This window comes from Vipera berus (genome assembly GCF_964194415.1).
Source record: "Vipera berus genome assembly, chromosome: 3".
Lineage (NCBI taxonomy): Eukaryota > Metazoa > Chordata > Lepidosauria > Squamata > Viperidae > Vipera > Vipera berus.
The window spans coordinates 49,624,062-49,650,168 of record NC_138204.1 but is presented as its reverse complement, the minus strand read 5'-3'; the positions used below and the strand labels follow the sequence as shown (position 1 = coordinate 49,650,168).

Below are 26,107 nucleotides of genomic sequence, written 5' to 3'. Positions count from 1 at the left end.
TGGCTGTTGTGCTAAGAACAGGAGGAAAAAAAATACAGACTAGAAAGTCATTGGAAGTATAGCCCCCAAGCTTGTTTGCTGTCAGAAAAATGCGCTGTTGAGCTTTCTGCTTGTTACCCAGAAAGAAAAGAAAGGTTAGAGAGCATAGGAATTTTAAGCTAGGTCAGAAGATTGCTGCGCAATATTATAATTGCCCACTGTTAATTTACAAAGTTGCAAACAATGTTACATTGCTCCTTTGATCTCAAATAGTCCTCCAATTATTAGAATGGAAAAGAGGTAACAGTCTCTATAGCATCAGTATTCTCTTTCCTTTTCCATCAAATTCCTACTTTCTTTGGATTCCCATACCATGCAGTTGGAAATATTTAGATTATTTTTTTTCTTTTAAAGTTAAAAAAAAAACCCTACAAAACCACAAAGCCTAGAATGAAATCTGAATGGCCCTGTTCATTTCCTTTTTGCCATTTTACTTAAACAGTAAATGTTTATTTGTTTCCTGCTTCCCAGACACAATTTATTTGTTTCCTGTTTCCCAGACACAGGAATCTCTACAGTTCACCAGCCAAATCCAATGGCCTTTGTTAAGAGTTGCTTTTAGCTCCATCAGCATTGCAGAGGATAAAAGATGCTGTTTCCAGAAGTCCTCCAACCCAGAAAGGAATCAGTTACTCTGAATTTGTTCTCTTTGCTCTGCTTTTCAGACAGGGTGTACAAATTGGTAGACCAGCCTTTGTGAGATATCTGGTTTCCTGATGATCCCTTTCTTATAATACTGCCGAATTGAGCGGCTCAGCTTGTCATAGTTCATGGCAGGCCGGTTCTTCCGGATTCCCCATAGCCGAGCCACCTGGGCAGAATCTTCAATCTTAAATATACCTAGATAGTAAATACGAGAAACAAGAAATCCATTTATGTTGGCCACATCCTACCTACCATCTTCGCGGTGTTATGATACTTTGAATCAGAGGAATTATTAACAGAAAAGATAGCTTGTTTAATAAAAAGAGGAAGAAATGTTTGCAAGGAACCACAAAAAAGCAAATAAAAATATATTTGGAGAAACAAAATCAAAAGCACTATAATGGTTTTTATTTATTTATAGTTTTGCTTACTATTTATTCCAATGATCAAATCAGCCAGCACACTAGAAAATGCAGTGTATAAAACCTAGCGAAGTTCATATAATTCAAATCAAAACCCAAATTAAAACTGATCGGTAAATAAAACACATATGAATCCTGACAAGCATCAGACCTACCCCATTGCTCTTATACATATGGACAGTAGCAGTGGTCCTTCACAATTGAGAGTGGTCTGAATAAATTGCCTATTTGGGAGCTCTGATGGAGATTTCTGCCCACTCTATTTTCCTCCCCCTAATTCTCCCTTAAAGTTTTGCACTTGGTGTCCTATGTCTTTCTCTCCCTCTTTTCCAGTTTTGGTGAGCTGTAGTGCAAAGTAACCTCTTAGTATCTCAAAAAGGAAGCTAGAACAAGTGTAGCCTAAGCCCACAGAGAACAATTCTGCAGAATTCCCAGAGTGGGAGAGGCTAACCATTTCAAGCTTTGGGGGCCTTTTGGAAGCATGGAGGTGGCTGAAAGAGTAAAATGGATGTTCTGATACCGAAGCCACCAATCTCACACCTGAAATTCCTCCCACCCCAACATATTATTTTTTTTGCCCCTGGGGAATGTATAGAGTTTCTGTATTTCAGAAGGCCTTTATAAAAGGACTTTCCAAGCTATGGAATCTTGGACTATCCAAATAAAGAATTTGCCTCCCATTTTCAGTATGAAATCAATATCACTGACCTTTTTCCTTATTGAGCCAACGAATTAAGCGGCCGTAGTTATTAGGCTTCAGCAGAAGCTCTTTCAAAAACTGCCATAGGTGAATGGGCTGGCCTGAGCAGGATGAATCTACCTCACTGTCTGTCCAGTTTTCATCATTCCCTATAGTAAGGAAACATCCATCCAAATTAAATTTTAGAAAGCAATGTACTTTTTATTAGAAAAAGCAAGTTATTTTAGACAGGAACAATGGCAGTGTCACCTAGCTTAACATCTGCTATTGCTAGAGAAAGTAGACTCGAGTAGCAGAATGCATATTGCATAGAGCTGTTCTTGAAAAATCTTGGAATCCTCAGTTGCTCGTATGAAAAGGGCAGCTAAAGTTCCAAGAGAAATCAGTTATCAGGAACCTGTTTAACCTTCAGATTACAATATATTTTCTATATATAAGCATTTGTAACATCCGCATTAATGTCCTGCTTATTTCTAAGCCAATCAACAACTGTAATATTCTAGTTAGTCTAGGATCAAACCACCTAAAAGTCTTCCTCCTCTCCATGTGATCATCACACTGATTGAACTGCACTGGAAATATTCCTCTTTGTGTCCCACCCAAAAATATCAGACTTTTCTTATATCTGGACTACAATAAAACCATCATGCCTTTTTTTTTTACAGTTTTCCACCAGTAAATTTCCTTTTTTTCAGCAAGCATTTAGCCTTTCAAATTTCTAACTGTATTTTTGTAAGGTTTGTTTTTTAAGTTATTGTTCTTGTATTATTTTTCACCACTCTGTTATCTTGTTCTTTCATTCTTCAAGTGCCAAAAGAATGTTAGCTCTGATTGAGGAGAAAATTACCTTTTCCCACTCGTTCAAAACATGGAACATGCTAGCTGTCTCTCTCTCTCATCTCTCTCTCTCTCTCTCTCTCTCTCTCTCTCTCTCTCTCTCTCTCTCTCTCTCATCTCTCTATTATCTCTCCATCCCTCTCTCTGCTCATATACAGAAACTATTCTGTAATCTGAAGGTGTTATTCCACTTTGGATAATGGTATCTGCTTTCATACAGTGTATTCTTTATTATAATGCTTACTGTAAGAATTGGTTAGAATGCAGTATTGCAGGCTAACTCTGGCCACAGTTCAATCCTGACCGGTTCAAGGTTGACTCAGCTTGCCATCCTTCTAAGGTTGGTAAAATGAAGATCCAGATTGTTGGGGACAATATGTTGACATTTTAAACCGCCGAGAGTGTGCTGTAAAGCACTACAGAATGGTATATAAGTCTAAGTGCTATTGCTTTTGCTATACTGTAATATAATATATTGTTGTTGTTAGTTGCAAAGTCGTGTCCGACCCATCGCGACCCCATGGACAATGTTCCTCCAGGCCTTCCTGTCCTCTACCATCTTCAATATAATATATATATAATAATGTAAAAGCATGTAAAAGCCATATACTAAAGGTACATAATTTAGTCAATGACTGTCTGGTCTTAAAAAGGACTGTGGATTTTCGTCTTTGTTAGATCAAAAGACGAAAATGCACAGTCCTTTTTAAGACCAGACAGTCATTGACTAAATTATGTACCTTTAGTATATGGCTTTTACATTAATATAATATATATAATAATGTAAAAGCCATATACTAAAGGTACATAATTTAGTCAATGACTGTCTGGTCTTAAAAAGGACTGTGCATTTTCGTCTTTTGATCTAACAATATCCAGACAATAAGCAGAATTAGAAGACAGCTGCTTCTACTGCAGAAATTGAAATCATATAAAATGGAATTAATTCTTTGTTGGCCAAGTGTGATTGGACACACAAGGAATTTGACTCTGGTGCAAAAGGTCTCAGTGTACATACAAGCAACAAGTGATAAATCATGATCATAATCATAATATTATGACGTGCTTGTAATAAAGCAACATTTGAGTCCTTGAATACCTTTTTTCTGCATCCCTATAGCTTCTTAGCTTTTTAACATTTCTCCCTCTCTAAAGTTTTTTATTATTAGAATAATTAATAATATAAAATGAAATCTATTTTATTTTTTATCGTTAGCAACAGTTAGCTCACCACAGTAATGCAGCTCCCCAGGAGCAGTTTTTTCTTTCATCCAGGCAGCTGGAAAGCAAACATAACATAAAGTTAATCTAATGGATTCTGACAGGCTGAATTTCCCCACTTCTTCCCATTCTTGACGTCTCTTTAACAGTGCTTAAAGAAAGCCAATAGCTCATATAACTGGAAGGGATGCAAAGGACAAAACCCTGCTCTGTAGCACACTCACTATTTACCTCAAAGTGTAAAACTGTTCCAATCCAAAAATCTACTAAAGCATGAGGTTGAACGCTGGGACAATTTCCCCCACCCCACAAAACCAAGAAGTCAAAAACCCAAGTAAAATCATTAGCATGGTTTATTTCGAGAGCCTTGCTTTCCAGAAGTAGTTTGGACGTACCACAGTATAGGCGAAAAGTCCTGCTGCTATTGCTCCAACTAGCAAAATACCTTTTTGAAGAATGAGTTTTCAGTTTCATCGTTTGATTCTCGATTCGCTTACTAAGTACCTGACTTCCAAATGTCCAGATGAGCATGTAAAACATCACCACATGATGGAGAACGTTGACGGAACCCTTCTTCAGTCATGTCACATAGCTCCTTCCCAGACAAGTCTTGGAATGATTTTCCAATCTGGGGCAATCGATATTGGTGTTCTGTCCATAAGATCCACTTCTGGACATTTCCTGGACTCCAGTCTGCAGGGTCTACAAAAATATACAAATATCTATATCTATATCTCTATATATGTATCTGTATCTATATCTATCTATATCTCTATCTCTATCGATATAGATATATATTCTAGAGAGTGTGCACATTGCTTCAGTCATAAATCATTTTCAGAGCAAATATTCTAAGGAAATATTCCAGGTGACTAGCGTTGTCGGGGGGAACGTCTCTATTTTTTTGATATTTTCACATTTCTGATACATCAGCCAACATACAACTATCATATCAATGTTTTCTGCTAAGGTTTTAAAGCAGTATTTATCTCTGAAATATTAGGCAGTAATAAAGCTATCATTGGAACTGCTGAACAACAGCAACAGTCAATAACATCTGAACAATCTGCTAGAGAATAGTGCATGTTGGATTTGGCTGTAGGTCTGATGTCGGCAGGGCTTTTTTTCTCATAGAACTCTCAGAACGGAGTTCCGGCACCTTTTTTGGATGGAACCTTGTAGGGTAGGTAAGGTGGGTTCTATGACATGTGTGGGTTCCGGCACCTTTTTCTTTTACAAAAAAAGCACTGGATGTTGGTATCCTATATTGACATGGACAGACCGTGACTGATAAAGGCTGATGATAGCTGCCATATTAGCCTTTTTTCCCCCTTGTTTTCAGGAATGTTCTAATAATTGAAGAGGTAAAACAAGCAGGTTGGCTTTTGTGTAGAAAGTTTGCATTTTATATTTGTGTTGGCAGCATTTAAATCCTGCCAGCAGCGTACTGGGAACATTTGCCTGGCAAGAAATCCATTGCAGTTAGAAGAACTAGAAGAGAGGGCTGATATGTTACACTATCCATCTTTATTGCAACTTAAGTTCATGACCTGTAATTTCCTCTACATTGATTGAATTAAAAAGAGCACACTCCTCCTTTACTATGTAAAATTTGGAAACCTCAACTAAAATGAAAACCTTCCTGTCACTACCTCAGATGACCAACTCTTAAGAGTTCCTCAAGTTTGGATACAATACAATTCAATTGACAAATCTGTATGACAGGTATCTGTTCTCCTCTAGATATTTCTGGCCTTCAAGTTCTATTATTCACATACATCATGATTTAGGGTCAAGACACTGGATCCAACACTATCTAGACAGTTCCAAAGCTGGTTTATTGCAGACTTCCATAATTTGACTCAGTTCATCCTAATATCAACTGCTTTTCCTTTAACGCCAACATGGCTAATGATGAATTGTAATGGGATCATGCCTGAAAAACAATCTCAGCTAGGGAAGGCTGGTGTAAAATTTCTAAGACTTATCCAAATAAAGAATGTAAACCCCATGTTGTATTTTAATATTTTTCCACTTCCTTGTCCTAACAACCAGCCAGGTTTTGCCCTTTCTAATCACAGCTCTGCCATTTCTTCTGCAACAGTGTTGGGTAGTCCATAAGAAGTCTGTGATTTTTGTTAGATGCATGCAAATGCATATATGTGAATGAAGCAGTTGGTATCTGGAGATAATGAATAAAGTGAACAAAGCAGAAAAATGAAAAGCCCTGTGACAGTGTCTTTTTGTAATGCAACAGCCAGTACTGTATGTGCACCCCAGGAGAAAGCCGTTCTCCCTCCATTTTCCCCCTTGTTCCTTTGCTCCAACTATGTCAAATCTCTTTATTTCCACTGTCAGAATACTTGAGCTTTGATAACCAGCCTACAAATTTAGAGAACTGCTATATTGTACATCATTGTATAACAAGTAAATGAATAAGGTTGAAACTTTATTTGATCCTCGCACACATCAGTTTTACATTTAATCCTAATGTCAGGATAAAAGGCATAGTAATAAAGAATCTTCTAATAACCTAATGACTGATGAATTTATTACCTTATGTTAACTTGTGCATTCCATTAGATGCATTTTGTGATTCATAGAATCTTATACAATAACAAAATGGTTAGTCTTTAAGGTGCCACAAAACATTTCATTGTTTTTGTTGCAAAGAAAACAAACAACATGGTAGTCTGAAAGGAGATTGAAACCTACCAATTTTTAGGCAAAGAATATTGCCAGTTGTTGGCAAGTGACCACAACAGTCTCACTAGTTTTGCAGTGCATGATTATGCCTCTAAATACACATTTTTTTAATTTTGTGGTCTAAGCTGTGCCAAATATAAGAACAATAGGCCTGTGGTACTCACCTGCAGCAATGTTGAGCAGCTTACAAGCTGTTTCAATGTCCTTGAGCACTTCACCCACTACCATTGTTTGCACCTGTTCCAGAGAGTGCTCCTCAAGGTGAAGACTGGCCTGATAATCCATCTCAGAGGTGAGGCTCAATCCTTGACTGTCAATGATGGGACACTGCTCAGGTTCCTTATGCACTTCCGTCCTGCTTCCTTGATGGTTGTGTTGTTGAGTTTCACCCAAACTCTTTGGGACCCAATTGCTGTCATCTGGATAGAGCATATTAAAGTACTGCAGGCAATAGGTGGGAAGGATTTGCTCAGGTGTGGCAGGGGGGCTTGGGCTGTCAAGGGGCCGCCAGCTTGGGCTGTCAGGATCTTGAGCAAGAGGGAGCTTCTCCAGGCCAGAAAAGAGTACGGGATCCTGAAGGGTGAACCGACTGTGAGGCAGAGCAACCAGACCTTGGCCAGCACTGCCCATCACTCTGTGCAAGTTTTCCTCCAGATCTACCATCAAAGAAGAGAGAGAGAGAGAGAAAGAAGGGGGGTGGAAACATATGCCTCAGTCAGAAGGGATGGTTTGATAATAATTTCTGCATTTCTGCCCAGTGATCAGGCACAATGGAGGAAAGCTAAGCCTGTTAAAGGAAAAGAAACCACCAAAGAATCATTCTATGGCCAAAGAGACCCCTTGATGAAAACAGGTTAAATAGCTCTTCAAGGACCCAGGCAACTCTTCCCTTTTGGGTCATTGGGCAATAAGAGGGCAAGGGAAGGAATCACGATAGGAAGGGGAAAAGCAAATGCAGGAAAGAACGTTACTGGGGTTAAATTTATGGAGAATGAAGTAAGTCTCTCTCTAGTTTCCAAAGGGCAAAGGCTAAGAAAGGAAGAAGACCACAATATGAGGAACTCATCTAACAGTCCTTGTGGGGAATAGAAAATGAAAGGTGAGTAGAAATGAAATTGGGGCTCCATGTAAATATTCAGAGATGGGGGTCTTTATGAATATACTGTATGTGAATGAAGGAGAGCAATGCAAAAAATAAACACTGTCTGCATATCGTTATTCATGAATCACCTTCACCTTCATTATTCACAGATTTATCCCTTGTAAAGTGATAGCTTCAAAGAAAGACCAGATTATTTTTAAAGAACAATATTTCATATTTGCAGATATTATGATAGCCCATTCCAAAAGTTCATTTACTGTTATCTTTTCCCCCCAAATATGATTGTATAAAATATCATTGGTCCCTGGATTTATTTCTTTAAACCATACATAACCCAACACTTTACAAGACAGCACAGACAATGTGTGAGAAAATGCCACTGCACTGTCATTCTGAGACACCCCCCCCTCAGAATGACAGGTTTGGAAGGGACTTTGGAGGTCTTCTAGACTAACCCCCTACTCCAGCAGGAGATCCTATACATTTTCAGAGAAATGGCTTGTCCAATCTCTTAAAAACCTCCAGTGTTGGAGGCAAGGTGTTCCACTAAATGCTTCACCTTGTCCTTGTCCACTAAATGCTTCACCTTGTCCAAAGCAACAGAAAAAGGTTTCTCCTTTACTCAGATTAAAGGCAATTCCCACTTATGTGAATGCAGTATTTGCAAAAGGTAAATTGACCAGCAGCTAAAACTATGGCTAAAATGTTGAGGATGGCACACAAATTTAACAAGTCAAAGCAACTGTTGATCTCTCAGATGTTATACAGAATTTTTCACTTCTTCTTTTGACTAGGTGATTTTCCTCGCAGTTTCATGGGTAAAACTGGAGATAAAATATCAATGGGTATCATTTATAAAATATTTTATATTAGCTATGGATTTGTCCCACAATAAACAACACCCCCACTCTTGTTTTTGGTGATATATTCATGAACATTACCTTTAACTGAGCCCAAACTACAAAATATTTGCATTTACCACACTAAATGAGTCAGAATAATTCTAATTTAGTATGTGTGTTATGCATCAGAGACAGGCAGAGTTTTACACAATTAGTTGGGTGCACATTGGACATTAATATTATCTTTAATATTCAACAACCCACCCACCCCTGCCCAAACTAACACACATAATAACTTGGTTTCATCACAAAATGAAATTAACTAAGATTAGAATACCAACATTCTGATGAAATAGCAGGTTGGGCATCACCACCATGAGTCCACTATCCTGGAAATATTTTCACAAGCATTTTTGGATAGGCAATGAACTGTCTTTCAATACTCTAGGTACACAACTGAGTCAATGCAAAGGCAAAGAGATGCAGTGCATCCAATATGATCTTTGATCTAACTCTGTTACATTCTGAAATCATATTCTGGTGGAACATTTCAACTTTATTTTAATCTTTCATCCTTTCCATTTGTCCTTTGGTGGTGGAAAGTGACCTGGGCTCAGTAGAGAGGTGGATGAATTTGCTGGATTTCCATGACAACTTTGCAACTGTCATGAACCAAACAGAGAGCCTGAGGGCTTAAAGTGTGTGGGGTAAGAATAACAGGAGAGAGAAGACAGTCCCTCTGAAATGAGAGTGCAGTTAAAAGGCTGCTGTTGGGAACATCATGCTGGAATATAGAAGGTTGAATAGGTGACTCACAAACACCTTCTTTCCATAGGTATTCTTCTAGTGCTACACAGAAGCTCAAATCAAACAAATAATTCACTCCCCTTCCCACCACTCACCCACCCAATATTTTGAAACACCACATATTCCAGAAATACCTTGCTGATCTCAAAATTAAACTGGGTTAACACTTGGGTAGGAGACCATGAAGAAAATGCAGAATTATAATCTAATCTGGGAAGTCAAAGACAAATTCCTTCCACGCTTTTGCTTAAAAAACTTTGTGGGTGAATTCTTGTAGTCATCAAGAACTGAGCTTGAACTGGAATATAATTTAGTGTTGTGTAGTCATTCTAGTACATTAACAAAGGGTGAACATAGCAATAAGCAAAGCAGAAGTAATCTGCAGGAGTGGTGTGGGGGAGTCAAAAAAGCCAAGAAAGTAGTTGTGGTAATATTATTGAAACCTTGTCTTTTTAGTGTGTGTGCAAAGCCTGAACAGGGTAAGGCTTTCATGCAGTGGCCATAGCCACTCTCTTGACCTTTTGGACCCCTCCCATATCTGCCACTGAAAGTACAGGTACATTTCAAATGTCATGCTTCTGGTCTCCAGTAGTCCAGGCCCTTGGCAACAATCCAATACAAATAGATCAATGTGCATAAGAAAGCTTGCCTCATTCTCTCTACACAAATGCAAGTACATAACATTTAGCTGTGAGTAACCCAGTTAATTCAATAAGAAATATCACTAAACAGACCTGTATAGGATTACCCTGACATTATACCAGCTAAAGTTAGCACATTTCAGACATCTGAGGGCCAAGACCTAGCAGGCTGGATATATCCATTATCCAGAAAAGAAACAGCTGCTCTTTTCTTCATTCAATGAATGAATGAGTCCCACGATAGTTGCTTTCTATGGAAATAGATTCTGTTGAAAGTGTAGAAATTTAATAATTGGGGGGGAATGAGAAGCTCTCCCCCTTCCTCAAAACCTACTGAAGATGCCGCATGATCAGACAGAAAAGAATGGGTTATACTGAGGAGCTGAACCTTTTCCTGTTCAGAAATAATTTCCTTATCAAAAAAAATCAGCTCTGTTAAAATTCTAAAAGCAGATTAAGTATGTTCAAGGGTAGGGAGTCATCTTTGTATAGTGTTTGGGGAAAGAAAATAGTTCATTGCCTACCCCAAAATATTTCTAGGATAGTGGACTCATGGTGGTGATGCCCAACCTGCTATTTCATAAGAATATTGGTATTCTAACCTTAATTAAGATTAGTTAGTACTTTGTAAATGCCTAACATAACAATGCAGGATTTTTTTGCTCCTCTCAAGTAGCATGCAAAATAATTTTCAAAATAATTGCAGGCAAACTGTAATCTCCTTCCTGGAAATATCCCAACAGGGAGGGTTCACAAAGTAGATAGTAAGAGTTCACAAAACTTCCCCTACCCCATTTCAGTAATGAAATTATAGTAAATGGTCCTGTGTCAGAGAATGTGCAGTGATTTCTTTCTCCCCCCCCCCCGCCAAATCACATAATTTACAGCATCTCCCTTTAAGCATCTCCCTTCTAGATTTATAAGAATTATAACTTTCTGAAGCACAGCAGTGATCTTTCGTGACTGCAAAATAATGCATATTTTGTATAGTTGTACAATTTTATTGATGATGTGTCTTGCAAACTGGTTTAGTTCAAACTGCTCTCCCCTACTCAAAAAAAAAATCTTTGCTGCTGATTCCCATAGGTTTCTATACAGGAGCTGGAATTTATATCTGCTCTCCAGAAGGAATGATATACAGTAAATAAGAAATAATTAAATATCACTGTTTGTCTCTGGCCAGAGTTTTATTTACCTGATGAGTCAATCAAGCGCAACAGCTAAAAGCCATGTTACAGTCTGAATTGTTCTTAAACCAAACTGGGCATACCCTTTCCCATTCCTCCTGTTCATGATTTAGCCCAGTGCATTATGGAGTTAGAAAGTGGAATACTGAAGAAGTGAAAATATTTGCTTGAGGGAATTCCAACATGATGAAGATATTAAAATTATAGAGGGGTTCTGTAATTCAGTCAATATTTGGAACAAAATGTAATTTTATTTTCTACAGTTGCATATTATCTGTCTATGATAACTAACCCTTGAAATCACTATCCATAGCCTAGCTAAAATGTAATTATTTTTAATGAAATGGATTATCTGGTTAAGCTTTGAAATCAGAATTATGTTGATGAGCCTAAAATGTAATAGTAGACTACAATGAAGAAGCTACTGTTTTAAAAATTATCACAACTGTAGATCTTTAGACGTCTGGATCTTCTTGAGAACATTGTACTGAATAAGAACAGCCTAACCTCTGCAAAGCACATTCTCCATTCCTTCTCTGCACAAGAAGTGCACAGTTAGTTACAACATGGGCAAATATTTTTAATTACCAGGTATTCCCAACACATCACCTGAAAATCAAGAACAGATGCTCAAAGAGGTGTACAGTTCAGTGGCATACACTGAGTGTATGGAGAATTATCAGTGAAAATACAGGCTGCTAATATTGGTTGCAGGATTTTAAACAGAGATCCTTCCAATCACCTGCTACAAGGTGTTTAGCATAGGAGTACAAAATTTTGGAGGGGGGAGGAGTGTATCAAGGTCTATGCTCAACCTTTAAGGCCTGCTGGAGATTGTACTTCCACAGAAAGGCAGAGTCAAGATGAAACAATGAAGGTAGCCATGACTTTGGTTTAATATATTTTAATTTTGTTGGGCAGCTTGTATACAATGTATATTGTCTCTCAAAGATCTAAGTTCCTTAGATTCCCAAGTTTATACCTGGCCTTTAGTTATGATTTCTAATCCATTAGAAGTAGTACTTTTCTATTACATGCAAAAGAGTTCTCTCCCCAGAATTCTTTGTTATGTTGCTGTGGGTTTACCGTTATGTTACTGGGCGTACAGACCATGGATTGTGGATGGAGTAGGAATCAGAGAAATGTCTCCTGCTCCTGCCCAGAAATATCTCTGACTTCATATCCGTCTGGTCAGTTCGATCTAGCAGATTTACTGCACTCCTGGTTCTATCAATTAAACCATGTCATCTGTCTGGATTCCAGAAATGCACCTTCCCTGTAGCAGCACCTGCCCTCCCTGGAATTTTAAAACTTCCACCCTACTGGTATTTTTAAGAGCTCTAAAGGTGCAGCTGTTTACGCAGGCCTTTGGCAAGGATGATTGATACCCCATCTTTGTGTTTTTCTGCAGATTTGTTTTCTTTGCCACCATTTTTCTTCAATTTTATGCTGGCTTTGTGTGTGTCCTTTACTGTTTTTATTCTTAAATGTCTTGATAATTATAACCCACCCAAAGTGGCTAGGAGTTGGGTGGCATCTAAATTTAATACGTGGCGATGAGTGGTTGTCAATATCTTAGAATATGGGATTCAATTCAACAAAGAAAACTCAGTTATCAGAAACATCCCATAAATCATTTCTCTTTCCTCCATAACTGTTCAACAGTGTAGTAAGGGATAGGTAACTTCATAAGTAAGGCAACTGGAGTAGCCTACACCACACTTGCATTCTCGTTCTCAAAAGTGTGCTGAAGAAAGTGTGCTGCTAGAGAAATAGTTCTGCTCCATCTGATCGAAAGCCTTTGTGCTCCTCATGAATAGAATGCTCTAAACCTCAGGTCTGTATCAGCATGCATTGTTTGAAAGGCTGGTGTGCAGGTGGCATTTTGAGTTTTCCTGAACCGGATGTGGATGGCCTGAGCGTGGTAAGCAACAGAAAGGGGCCAACTGGCAGCTGCATCCCTGTGGATGTCAAGTCGTCACAACGTTATACATTGGATCTTCTTTGTTACCTCTTTTGCTTATGGTCAAGGCAGGAGCATGATGTAATCCCACTTCCAAGTAAACCCCCACTGTCATAATCTGGCAAATATCTTTCTTAGGATTCAGGACTTGCAAGCTGTTACCAAATTCCCTTTTGTTCTGGAAGCCACGTGGGGGCTGATTTGTGCAAGATTTATTGAAGCCTTAATTTAATCCAGAGATTTGGAATTGGGCAATATCTCTCTGGGAAACATAGAGACACAAACCCCTTCCCACTGGGTATCCCTAGCATACCAAAACAAAGCAATTTTTTTCACAGCTGTCATTGCCACTGCATAGTCTTTAGTCTACAAAAAGTTAAGTTTATAACATATTTTGCTAGAAAGTATGTATAGTTTTAGCAGTACCAAACCAACATTTTTGAATAAAATGGTAATCAAATCCAAATCCATATTGCAAAATACAACTAGGTGGTGTCTCAGCTGGTAAGTATTACCTCCAACATCCCCATAATCAATCAATAGATCAGTGCATCCTTCCTTATAACATTGACATTGCATCAATAACTCAGAATACACCAAGTGGCACTTAATTTCAGTGAATATACACTGCAATGGCCTCTACTGAAATTCATTGCATTTATTTTTCATTTTTTATCCTGTCTTTATTAATTCATCTTGTGCTATTTGTGTTGCAGTTTAATATGTCTAATTGATTTGAGGAAGATTGCCTCAGAGGTTGCTGAAGTACAGTTTGCAGCATTTTTCAACTTTGGCCATGTTGGCTAGGCAAGTACTGGAAGTTGTATTTCAACCATCTAGACTTAAGACAAACTACTTATAGCAATGTCCTTGCTATAAATCCGGAGTAAAAGAATGATTTGTTTAGTGCTTAATGTTATATAAAGTCAAATCTCAGTCCATTGTATTATAGTGTATTTTACTTGAATTTATTTTATCTTATTTTTATTTATTTTTTATAATGCCAGATGCCAGCAATTTTCAGAGCCATTTCAGTTAATGTATTTGCATCAAACATGAAATATAATGGTATGAGTTAACAGAACTGTTGCAGAACAACAAGCAGCAAATTCAACAAAGAGTATATTCTTGCAAACCAAATACTTGAGAAAAATCTATTTACTGCCCTGTTTAGTGGTCCTCCAGTTTTTTGCAGACATTATAGCCAAAGCACAAAAGTCCAACCAGGCAGGCAGGCAGGCAGGCCAGCTGGCCCACTATAATCCAGTTACCAAGTCAGCTATTGCTTCCTAGATGGCAAAACTGTCAAGTGGAAGAGGGAGGAAAGATGCTTTGGGTGACTAAAGGATTGAACAGATTTCTCTGGCACTACATGTCAGGGAACGTAAGCATCTGTCATTTGGGGATGGTTGCACAGATGTTCCATTTATATTTCTGCAAATGTAATGATCTGACTAGGGGGTACTCAAACAGCAAAGCTCAGAACAGGAAGTTGGATCAACCAATCAGCATGCAGGACATGCACCTCTGTGCAGCTGGGAACTGCATCCATTTGCAACCTATGCATCTCTCATCTGCAGCCATCTGCAACCTATGCTTACCCATCAACCCCTTCGCAGCATAGCTATCCAGTGATGCCTGTGTGCAATTGCAGGAAACTCTAAATTGAGCTTAAGGGGATAAGATTAAAGCTTTGAGGTCTTGAGTCCCGGCATCACAAATCTCATGTTTCGGGAGTGAGTGGGAAGGAGGCTACATCTGATTCTGAAAAACTAAGTGCTTGAGGCCTGGGAAAAAAACCAACCCAGTAAGAACGATATCTCTAGGTTATGGGAGTGAAAAACCTAAATAAGCTCAGAATAAAATATACTGTACTCTAAGGGTGGAGACCTTTGTTTGGTTTTCTCTGGGTTTGGCATATATTCTTTGCTGACTGTGTTTATGGGATAGGTGGAGATCTGGTTTACTGAAATAGCAAACTAAAGTGAGAGCCTAAAGTAATAAATTCCCTTTCAAGGCCAACTCAACAGCTGTTTTAAAGATATCAACCCAGAAAACACACTGGCAGCAGAACTCAGAGGCTATATGTATAGATCATGAATCACACAAATCAAGGAGACGTATAATTCACACATTCTTTCTTTCAGCGATTTCCCTTCTTTGTTTCCGTGTAACTGTTCTCCATTTTGAAACATTATATTCTCTCAAAACCTCATTAAAAATGAATAACACGATCACATTAATTATATTCTCCCTAAATGCCCAAACAATTCAAAATTACACAACAATGTTTATTGAAATAAAATAAAAACCAAACGAACATGAATTACAATTTATTGATTACCAGAAAAAGAACTAATGGGAACAATATGTCTTTGAAGTCCATCTAGAAAAAAAACTGTTTTTCACACATTACCAAAGCCTTGCCCCAAGGGGGAAATCTAGTTTTCAGGATGAGGCTGTTGTATGATGGAAAAACAGAGTTCTCGCTCTCTCTCTCAGCCTATTTTCCTCATAACACTGAGGCAAAATTTACATCACAAGAAATATAGCTTGCTTAACTCTAGTTTAAGCAGCCACAGTGTATTAAACCACACTAACTCACAAACCATAATTTGCAAAATATAATGAACCAAATTCATTATGATTTTAAATGATAAATCATAAGCAAGCCATGTTTTGGTTCAGCATGACATGTAAATTGAACCATATTCTTTTTTCCTCTCTGACCCTTTTATTAGGGCTGTGTGGACTGGTTCTAGTCCGATTTGAAACACTGGTTTGGGTTAGTTCAATGTGATTTTTAAAAGGGCAGCTGCACATGGGCAAAGACTTCTGAACTATTGAACCAATTTGGAGGTATTTAATTCAGTCTAATAATTCAAATTTAACATCCTGGTTTAATTCAATGTTTGACTGTAATCAAGTTGCTATTGAATCTCCATATTAAATAAAGTTTATACAACTCTACTTTTTATCCATATCACCTCTCTTTTTTGATCTGCTTGGGATCATAGTAGCACATATATAATTGCTAGTACTTTAGTTATACAGTATAAGGGACATCATATGTGCTGACTTTGAATTTTATCAATGCATGCTACAGATGAGATCTTATTGCTAACCTTTTAGGTGCAATCCGATTCCTTGGGGTTTAACCAAACAGTGATTAATCATGAAATCATTTCTCCTTATACTTCCTCATTGTCAGTCCCACCACCTTGGAGAGAGCTTGAGACTAAAGTCAAATCATCTTATATGTAAATTAACAATTTTGTGATTTGATCCAGTCTTGTGTAACAAGGAAATGCAGTGGCAATGACGTTGGGAGACCATCATGTTACACCAAAATGATGGATAGAATTTGGAAACAGACACAAAAATCAGTACCCTGAACATCTCAGGTATTACTTTGTAAAAAAGCAACATGAGAATGGAGAACTCATTAAACTTCCAAGATATTGTAATTGATCGAATAATTCAGATCTCCCTAGAATCTTACATAAATGCTTTTCATGTAGTATAATATCATTATCCGTGTTCTAAGAGTTGTAAATATTAGACCTGATGCACTGGTTATTATTTACTTATTTACTACATTTAAACTTCACATTTTTTAAAGAGCCACCACACAAAAAAGAGTATTTCTTTTCCAAAGACTGTCATGCATGGGAGTTTCTCCTAATACAGTATTATTCCTATTATACTGTAACAGAGGAAGGAGAAAGTGAGCTCTGAAAAATATCCGGAGAGCTTCATAAAGGAGTGGAGTATGACCATGGTATTAAACACTTGATCTTCATAATTCCTGTGCTTTTCAATCACCAATTAAGGAAAGCTGAGCTGGGGACAAGGGACAGCCACAAAACATGCCTTTTACAATGCAGTCCCTTGTTGTGAGCTTCCTTCCCTGAGGACTCTTGACAGGGATCTGCTTCCAATGTCTTTTCAGACAAAATATTTTATTCTCACTGGTGTTCTAAATCTATTATAGGCAAGCCTACATTATGCTGTGTTTTAATGTGGCTGATGGAAATGGCTTGCTTGATCCTAATTTCCAGTGGAACAACCTGCCTCCAGAAGCTGTGAATGCTCCAACACTGGAAGTTTTTAAGAAGAGACTGGACAGCCATTTGCCTGAAATGGTATAGGGTTTCCTGCCTGAGCAGGGGGTTGGACTAGCTGACCTCCAAGGTCCCTTCCAACTTCTTCTTCTTCTTCTTCTTCTTCTTCTTCTTCTTCTTCTTCTTATTATTATTATTATTATTATTATTATTATTATTATTATTATTATTATTATTATGATGATGATGATGATGATGATGATGATGATGATGATGATGTTTTATTTCTACATTATAATTCTTCTAATATTTTATACAAAACTGTATTCATGTAGATTCAAAAATACAGACAAATGAAGTAATATACATGAATTCATGTTTTCTATGCTGTGACATGCTCCAAAGTGTTGCTGCTTACATTTACTTATGTCCTGACCTTCCAAAGAAGAAGAAAAAAAAATCTAAAAATCTAAGTCCACCACATGTAAACTACAAAAACACTATTAGATTGCAATAAAAAAGAGACAGAAAAATACTTCTATGGGCTCTGTGGCCCTAAAACAAACTTATCTGAATGTGCTTCTTTTGCTGGCTGCCCAAAGTCCTATGGGTATCTTTCAGTAACCTTTTTTTCAAACTCTTTTGCTGGCTTATTATGCATGTAAAAAAAACCCCACTCACTTTAGGTACAGTTATGATCAATCATTTGAATGAGGTACAGAGGAACAGTTATCTCTGAGTCAGACATTCAATCTATCTATCATTCTTATTTAAAATAGCAGTAAAGAGGGATATAATTAGAGTACCATGTTTAAACTAGATGAAATGCAAACTGTCTGTTGACTCACCAATTTGTAATTTTATTTACATAGAGCCATATTGTACTTGCATGAAGGTTAAAGAGAAAAAAACTTTCAGAAGGAAGGATGGAAGGAAGGAAGGAAGGAAGGAAGGAAGGAAGGAAGGAAGGAAGGAAGGAAGGAAGGAAGGTTTCTGAGCAGAATTATTTTTAAAAATCCTGTGCAATCAGTCATATGCAAAATCTGAGGACAAGGAATCTTCAATATGGAAATGTTACTTCCAAACAAAATTATAAATTATCTCTTATCAACTCAGTCTTTCCCTTTCTGCTATGAAGAATCTTTTTGCTTAATGTTTTCCTCAGCTGAGGTCTATAAAAATTTTTAAAAGAAAGATTAAAAACTAACACAAGCCAATGTAAGAAAGGAAAAAGGAAAAGAAAGAAATCAAAGAGAATACAAAAATGCAAGAAAAAGGGGGAAAGCTAAAAGAAAAATAGAAAAGAAAGAAAAAAATATAGAGAAGTGGCTTCTGATATTCTTCACAGAAATTATAAGTAGAGTTATATTTTAACCTGTCTCTCTAAAGTTATAAGTTCAGTTAACGTGTGATCCTCTAAAAATTATTGGACTCCAGTAAATCTCAGCCAATATCATTAAAGGTCTGGAGTGATGGAATTATAGTCTAATAAGAGGGCTCCCAAACTCTGGCCTAACATCTGGTATTTACAATAATGACCTACACAACCTGAATAATGATAAGACTAGAAGAAAGTAGCAATATGATTATTTAAAGCATTGTTAGAATTTGCTGATAACATTGTCTCTTTGCTCTTTGGTTACCCACAAAATTTACTATATAGTACGTTCCCAACCTCAGCAACTTTAAGATGAGTGGACTACAACTTCCAGAATTCCTCTGCCAGTGATGCTGGCTTGGGAATTCTGGGAGTTGAAGTCCACTCATCTTAAAGATGCTGAGGTTGAGAAACACTGCTGTACTGTGTTACAAATAAACAAACTAAACAAAAATGAGGCAAGGAAGCAGTACAAAATAGCAAAACCCACTAGTAAGCAGATAAAGCTCTATTTCAAGCTATCATATTAATGTACCAAACATGTACATCTGCTTCCTCACCCCCAGAATAATATAAGCTAAAAAATGAAATACTTGTGGTTCCTTCATCTAAAGTCAATACCTCAGGAATGCCACTCAAGGGTTTCTCTACACATTTAACAGTTAATTAGTTCTGATTGTATGATTCTTCCCTGTTTGTACAATCCACTTACCCATGACTAACTTTTAAGTTTTAACTTTATTTTCTGGCTAGCTATTAGTCCAGTGTGTCATGAGAAGAGAACCCCATATCTTTAACAATCTATAGGAAAAAAATAACCCTCAACTGTAACCCCTTTGGGACATCTTGCCAAATAGTTTTCCAACACAGAACGTGCTTTTGAAGTGTCACCTTGGCAATATGATCTGCTTGTTCCACTTCACTACTCTGGCCTAAAATCCCATTCAGTTGATCCACAGTGAACTGAAAATGTATCAAATATCTGGCATGGACAGATTCCAAGAGAAACTCTCTTTTCATATCTGTGTATTATTCAGCTGCGATAAATCTTTTTATGTATAGTCAATATAAAAAACATATTTTTAAAAGTTTTTTAGATCCCACAAAAAAGCATCAAATTCTGGTTATTTGACCCAGAACAGTGTTTTATGGATTTTAAGTCCAGTCATCATATAGAATTGTCATTTTATGTCCTTAGCTTAGACAATTTGTAATTTTTTTTTACTGTTTTCCATGAATCCCAGATTGCTCTCATTAAAAACAATGGGATTATTAAGTAAACTTTACTAATTTTCATTAGCAAATAGTTTGGTTTAGGATGAACTGAATAGCACAGCTCTTTAAGTAAGCATATGCAGATTGACAGCAATGGTGGAAGCCCAGGAGAAGGAAACACAGGGATCCTGTGACGTAACACCTGGCAGGTCTTCTGGCCTTTTTAAATCTTAAATGAAAACTGGGCACAAAAAACAATGCAGCATAAACACAGGTCATTCTAAACCCATATCACTAGGTTGTGTTTGCCATAGCAGGAGACAGATTGAGAAGAAAGTTTTTTTAAAGATACCAAATTAAAGAAATGTACAGCTACCCAGTTGTGGTCAGTTCTTTTTAAAAAGCATAGACGATTCTTCAGCCATGAAAGGCAGTTAAGTGCAATTAAGACAAGAACAAAACTGAACAAAATAAGTACCTCAGATAAAAATAGAAATCCCAAATATCGGGGGGGGGGGAATGTAGTGGAACTAAAAAAGAAAAAAAAAGCAGTTTGAATATCTGATTGCTTCTTGGTCCCTTTCTTGTGTTGAGAATATTTGGCATGGCAATATAAAGATATTTCTCTATTACTATGGCTTTAAAGTATGGAAAAGCGCTTTTCCTACATCTTTCACTGGTGCAGCTTCCCTTTCCTCTTTGTCCATCCTATTTCTCTTCTCACATTTTGTAAAATTTCTTCAGAGTTACTCAGAGCTTTACACTTTATCTAGATCTGGAATGGAAAAATATTTTTCAGCCTGGTCTATTGTCCATACTGCAAAAAAAATTCATTTATCATTTTTACCCATCCATCCCCAACTCTAGGAGTTATATTCTTTCTGTAGAACGTATCTAAAGATCCTAATATGTCATCTTGGACTTAATAATAATGTGTGCCCACCTTGATTTATCTGGCAAAGTGGGAATATTTTAAGTTCCAAAGATGGCATTGTATGCTTGTAGGATGGTATTGCACCTTGGTTAAAAATGGAACATTATTTCATTTGTCAAACATTGCAACTACCAGATTTTTGTATGAGTTTAAAATGGAACATTATTTCAGTTGTCAAACATTCCAAATGTCAGATTTTTGTATGAGGTTTGAGATATACAGAAAAAGTTTTGCATATATACTTGTATTGCTCTGTAGTAGAAGTTCAGCACCTACTATAGCCAATGTACATGTTTCCATCACAGATTAAACATTACATTACATTGTAATTTGACTTCATTGTCATTGTGAATTCACATATCTTGAAGAGCTCAACCAACATATGAACCTCTCTAAGATTAGAATGTTCATTTTGTTGACATAATGTGGGATGCAAGTTCTCCTTCACAAGGTATCAAAGGCAAAAAGACATGCTAAGTCTTTGAGAACTGTCCCTGGTTCTGATCCACATCTATTCAAAGCAAACTTGCTCAACTACATTTATAATTAGAGGTCCAGAATTATAATTATTCACAACTGTGTTAATTTACATTATGCTTAGGAAAATGCTGATAAGAAAAGTAAGATGTGAACTTTTGAAACGGAACTAAGCTAAAGTATTTTTTAAATATTCACATCTGATTGCTTCTCTTCAGAAGTGAGGTGCACTTTACTTCAGACTCATCGTTAACCCATCATTAACCCATCATAATTCAAGACATTAATAGATTTAATATTGATGGCACTGTAGCCTCTTCATCATTATTTCATTTGTAAATTGTTTGCAATTCCCCACAAAATATTTAAGAAACAACTCTAAGAACCTGTAGCATCTCCCCAAAGCAGGAAGTCCAGATATCTCAGAGAGGTGGCAGTATTGTCTCCACTTGTTAGGAGGAAAACTGAGGAAAGGATTTTTGTACGAGGATAGGATTGATTCCAAATTGTTAGATACTCACAAGCCCCAAGTATTAAATAATTTTGGTTTTTTTTAAACTCAGCTAAAATATCTGCAACCCAATGGGTGAAAAATCATCTCATCATGTTGCTAAGGTTTTTTGCTCTGCCTGAAGAAATTATATTGTAACTATAGAACGTTAATAATACCAAAGCACTCAATCTTATATTGATTCTACTGTATATTATATTGTTCACAATGCAGCTTATTATTATTATTAAATACATTATGCCCAGAATTACATGAAAAAACAAATGGTATCTTTAAAACAATGTATTATTCTAGATAAATTAAAGGAAGATTCATCCTACAGTATTTACAAGAATAGCCATGAATAGGATGACACACTGAATCATTCACTGATTCATTTTTATATTCCCCTTGTCCCAGCTGTTATTTATTGGTATTGCTTATTGTAGTCATTGCTAAGATACAAGGAGGAATAGCTTTGGGCAGAGCACTTGACTGATATTCTCACAACTACCTAGAATGAGTCCATATGCCCGTTTTACTGGTGGTGTATTGGTACTTGCTCAACATTATCCAATATGCTCACTTTGAAAACTGATTCAGGCTTTGATCTTTGAAATTTTCACATAATCAAAGACCAAAATATTTTGCAAGCACAGTATTTTTAATGGCAATGATTATATTTTATACCCAATATAAAGTCTAAGAAGTAGACCTAACAAGTAACCAAAATGTTGTTGATAAAAAAGCCAACATACTTTTCTTAATTATGTCATTAGAGGTGTATGGCAAGAAACCATTCCTGGGACCATTCCTTTACATATTCTCACCTTTATGTCTCCCCAGGATTTCATTCTCAATTCTCAGTTGATTGCCCAATCTCCCACCAAAGAAGTTCTCTATGTTCATTTTCCAGAAATTATCACCATGTGTTTGAAGAAATGTTCATGTTGCCTTAGATCTTCAGTCCTATCTCTAGATCAGAGAAAGTGGCAACCAACATCCAGAAATTCACCTGGATTTTTGCTGAGATGCATGGATGATGGCATCCCTTGTTTTGAGTTGGCTTTGATGTTCATATGCCTTTGCATACACAAGTCTCTATGTCCCAAGGTCAGATTGCCCTCTCTCCACCTGCACTCTAATGATTACCTCTGAGACAAAAAGAGTATGGGGAGTGGTTGAAGTGTCAACTGAACATAAACCTGTGCATGCCCCAGATGGGCAGCAGAGCTTGATGTTCTCCTCAAAATGCTGAGAAGCCCCTATTTAAAAACCCTTTTTCCCTCTCCTGGGAAGCCTCTTGCCCCACAAGGATCCTGGACCCATGAGAAATGGTTGTGAAGGATTTGGCAGGTGAGCTGTCATTTGTGTTTCACTAACCAAGCATAACCACAGAGAGAGAGAGAGAGAGAGAGAAAATCAAACATGATGCCAACTTGCTTGTGGTTTGAGGGTGGGAAATGAGAGGTCACTCACATGAGGAGTGGGGAGAAAAATATATTGCAAAATGCAATTTTAGTGGATATCTTCCATCTTCTAGCAATCACTATTTATGTGCTTAGTTATTACAAGTAGATGTCCATTAAGGGGGAAGCAGTTTTTATGTGCTAATACAGCATATCTATTCCTCTCAAGCCACATGGCACCACAACTGGTTCCCATCATAGTAGGATGACATCCTGAGATCAGTATAGTTAGTACAATCTAGAGGGAGATATTGTACCCCAGCCTTTGAATTTGAATCACAGCTATCATTCTCTAGTAGTCTAGCATGGAAAGAAGTAACAAAACTATTCCTGCCTAAGGAGAAACAATGGACAAAGGAGGAGCCTGTTTCAATATAACTTCTGTAATATATAAAGCAGCTACCTCAAACTGTATATTATTGGATCTGCATATTAATGCAACACACACGATCCCACAATGTAATGGCACGTCAGTACTGAATTAGCACTAGCTGAATAGGCGCTACTGAACTACAGATTTGTGCCTAGCTATACCACGTCAGCAAAGCAGTAAGACAGGGATTATCCATTCAACTTTAAAAGGTTGTTGAATATTCCAGGGTTACTTCAATGAATTGTTCTATAATTTCAAAGAACGGGCGGGGGGGCACTCAGCTAGCTGGTGCTCAGTGTCAGTGAAAATTTTGAACTCATAAGAACTGGCCAACAAGTCTTAAAATATTTACCATTCTCCATTAAGACTTTGCAGGGAGAAGACACTGGAATTTGCTTCTGCTTCTTAAATCTATCAATTAGAAACATCCACACTTACCCTTTAGATGTCCAGAGAAGTACCAATTACCAGCAGCAGCATCAATCCAATAGTGAGGCAAATGCTCCAGCCAAACTTAAGTGCCTTCACTGAGCATGAAGTGGCCAAAGAAGAGAGATTGCAGTAGCCAAGGAAGTTGATTAAGGTGCTTAAAAAAGCTAAAACTATGCTTTATCCCTGCATCTGAACCCAAGTATTGTATGCAAGAAGTAAAATGCTCAAAGACGTATCAAACCTGCAAAGGAAAGATACCCTCATAAGTACTTGCCACACACTATGGAATGCAGGCAGGCAGAGAAACTGCAATGGAGAATGAATATAAGAAGAAATGCATTCATCTAATCAGCATCTTTAAAAAAAGTTATGCACCAAGGCTAGAGCTGTAGCTGAATACAAGGAATACAGTGTTCAGGAAAACTCTTCTTTCCCCATTATATCTAATTCCTTCCTTATTTATTTACCTAAACAAACAAGCTTGTGCGTACCTAGTAAGAAGTGTTTAAATATCCCAGCCTACAGTTAACCCTTTAATATGTGATAGTTCTACATATAAGCCAAATAATTTTTCATGCCCTGACAACTGACCCCCTTCCCTCCAGCTCTCCCCACCCTTTTCTTTATCTCTTGCATGCTTAAATGTACAGCTAGAGTAATGCCACTTTGTGTTCAAGACTGCCACAAAGGGAGAAAAAAAGCTAATAATGTTTTTCTGGACCAGCATGGGAATCACTTCCCTTTAAATCAAATCGACAATGTGTACAGGAGCCTCCAGTTGTGGAAGTCCAACTCTGATCAGCCCTAACTAGAGCTGCAAGGCTGAGGTTCTTTTCTACAAGATTGGAGGCTCTCATGCACTGCTTTCCTTCCTCTGTGTGCGCCACCAGACAATGACAAACCAGCAGGATGCAGAAAGACCATTGCTGAATAAAGAATATTCCTGAAATCTGCAGCTATTCATTAATAAATATCTTTTTTACTTGCCGCTCTGGGTGGCTCCATTGATTTATCAATTTGCTGTTTATAGTATCCTCAGTAGTAAACATACAATTATTGCATATGAATACACCCACAGAAACACCCAAACACACTTGTGAAGGTTTTCATAAGAGCAATGTCAGCCATAAGGTTGAGCATGAAAGGAACAGAAAAAAAAGAGCGTGAGCCAGTCATGAAGTATGGATGGATTGTGTAACACCCATTGAGTAACACAGAATTCAATGGCCATTGGGCACTGATTGGTCAACTTTGTGTAAGGAACATATTTCTCAATTGGGGAAGAGGAGATCTTTCCCGCTTATTGCACTATAGTCTCATTATACAGCCTTAAATGTTTGAATAAACTACTTGCACAGAGACATGTGACTAGTAGTCAGAACTCTTGATATAATAAACCATGAAACATATCAGTCAAATTTAGTTGAATACATGTTCTATTAAACTCACTCACAAGTCAGCTTAGTTATAACAAAGCTTATATGTATACAAATATCTCTATGATTTTATATAATATGATTTTATATATATAAAATGTATATTATATATGTATATATGTATGTATACAAACACCCACACATACAAGCACACTCAATAATTATGAGGTCCAAATACCACCATTTGACTCTTTAAATTTGTATTATTGGTAGACTAATAGCATTTTGTCAGAAAAATCAGAAGTGTCAAATAACTAGGAAGAATACATTTTTGGTTATGAAAGAAAAAACAAAGGATCTGTCCAAATGTAAACATTGAATGGTTTGCTTATACAAGCGACATGCAACTTGCAAACGTTTATAAAGAGAGTAATGTATTCAGTATTTCCAGTTAAGTAAGTTCACTGTCATTTTATTTTTTTTAGTGCAGAGAAGGATAGCATCTGAAAGGCCAAAGGCCAAAAGCCACAACAACAACAGTAATAATAATAATAATAATAATAATAATAATAATAATAATAATAATAATAATAATAATGATGATGATGATGGAAGGGACCTTGGAGGTCATCTAGTCAAACTCCCAATTTTATGACCTTTTTGTGAAAGTCATTAAGCAAATCACCAGTCATTAAGTGAATCTATGGTCATTAAGCAAACATTGCAACCATTAAGCGAACCAACAGCTTGCTATGGGCAAGGTTTTGCCAAAAATCAGAAGTAAATG

At 37.1% G+C, this 26,107-nt stretch overlaps 1 protein-coding gene across 2 annotated transcripts; it reads right to left on the bottom strand.

The window, feature by feature from the left end:
* Positions 1-24,341, bottom strand: SPDEF (SAM pointed domain containing ETS transcription factor; the record flags this gene model as incomplete). 2 transcript variants are annotated; one of them, XM_081322545.1, is made up of 6 exons in its annotated part: positions 1-879; positions 1,815-1,955; positions 3,875-3,922; positions 4,369-4,566; positions 6,735-7,226; positions 23,951-24,341. In XM_081322545.1, the coding sequence occupies 5 exons, from the start codon at positions 7,198-7,200 to the stop codon at positions 701-703; spliced, it is 1,032 nt and encodes a 343-aa protein (XP_081178671.1). In that variant the 3' UTR covers positions 1-700. The 2 variants fall into 2 exon arrangements, with proteins under 2 accessions (XP_081178671.1, XP_081178670.1); XM_081322544.1 differs by lacking the exon at positions 23,951-24,341 and having other exon boundaries at positions 6,735-7,233.
* Positions 24,342-26,107: the final 1,766 nt, after the last annotated feature.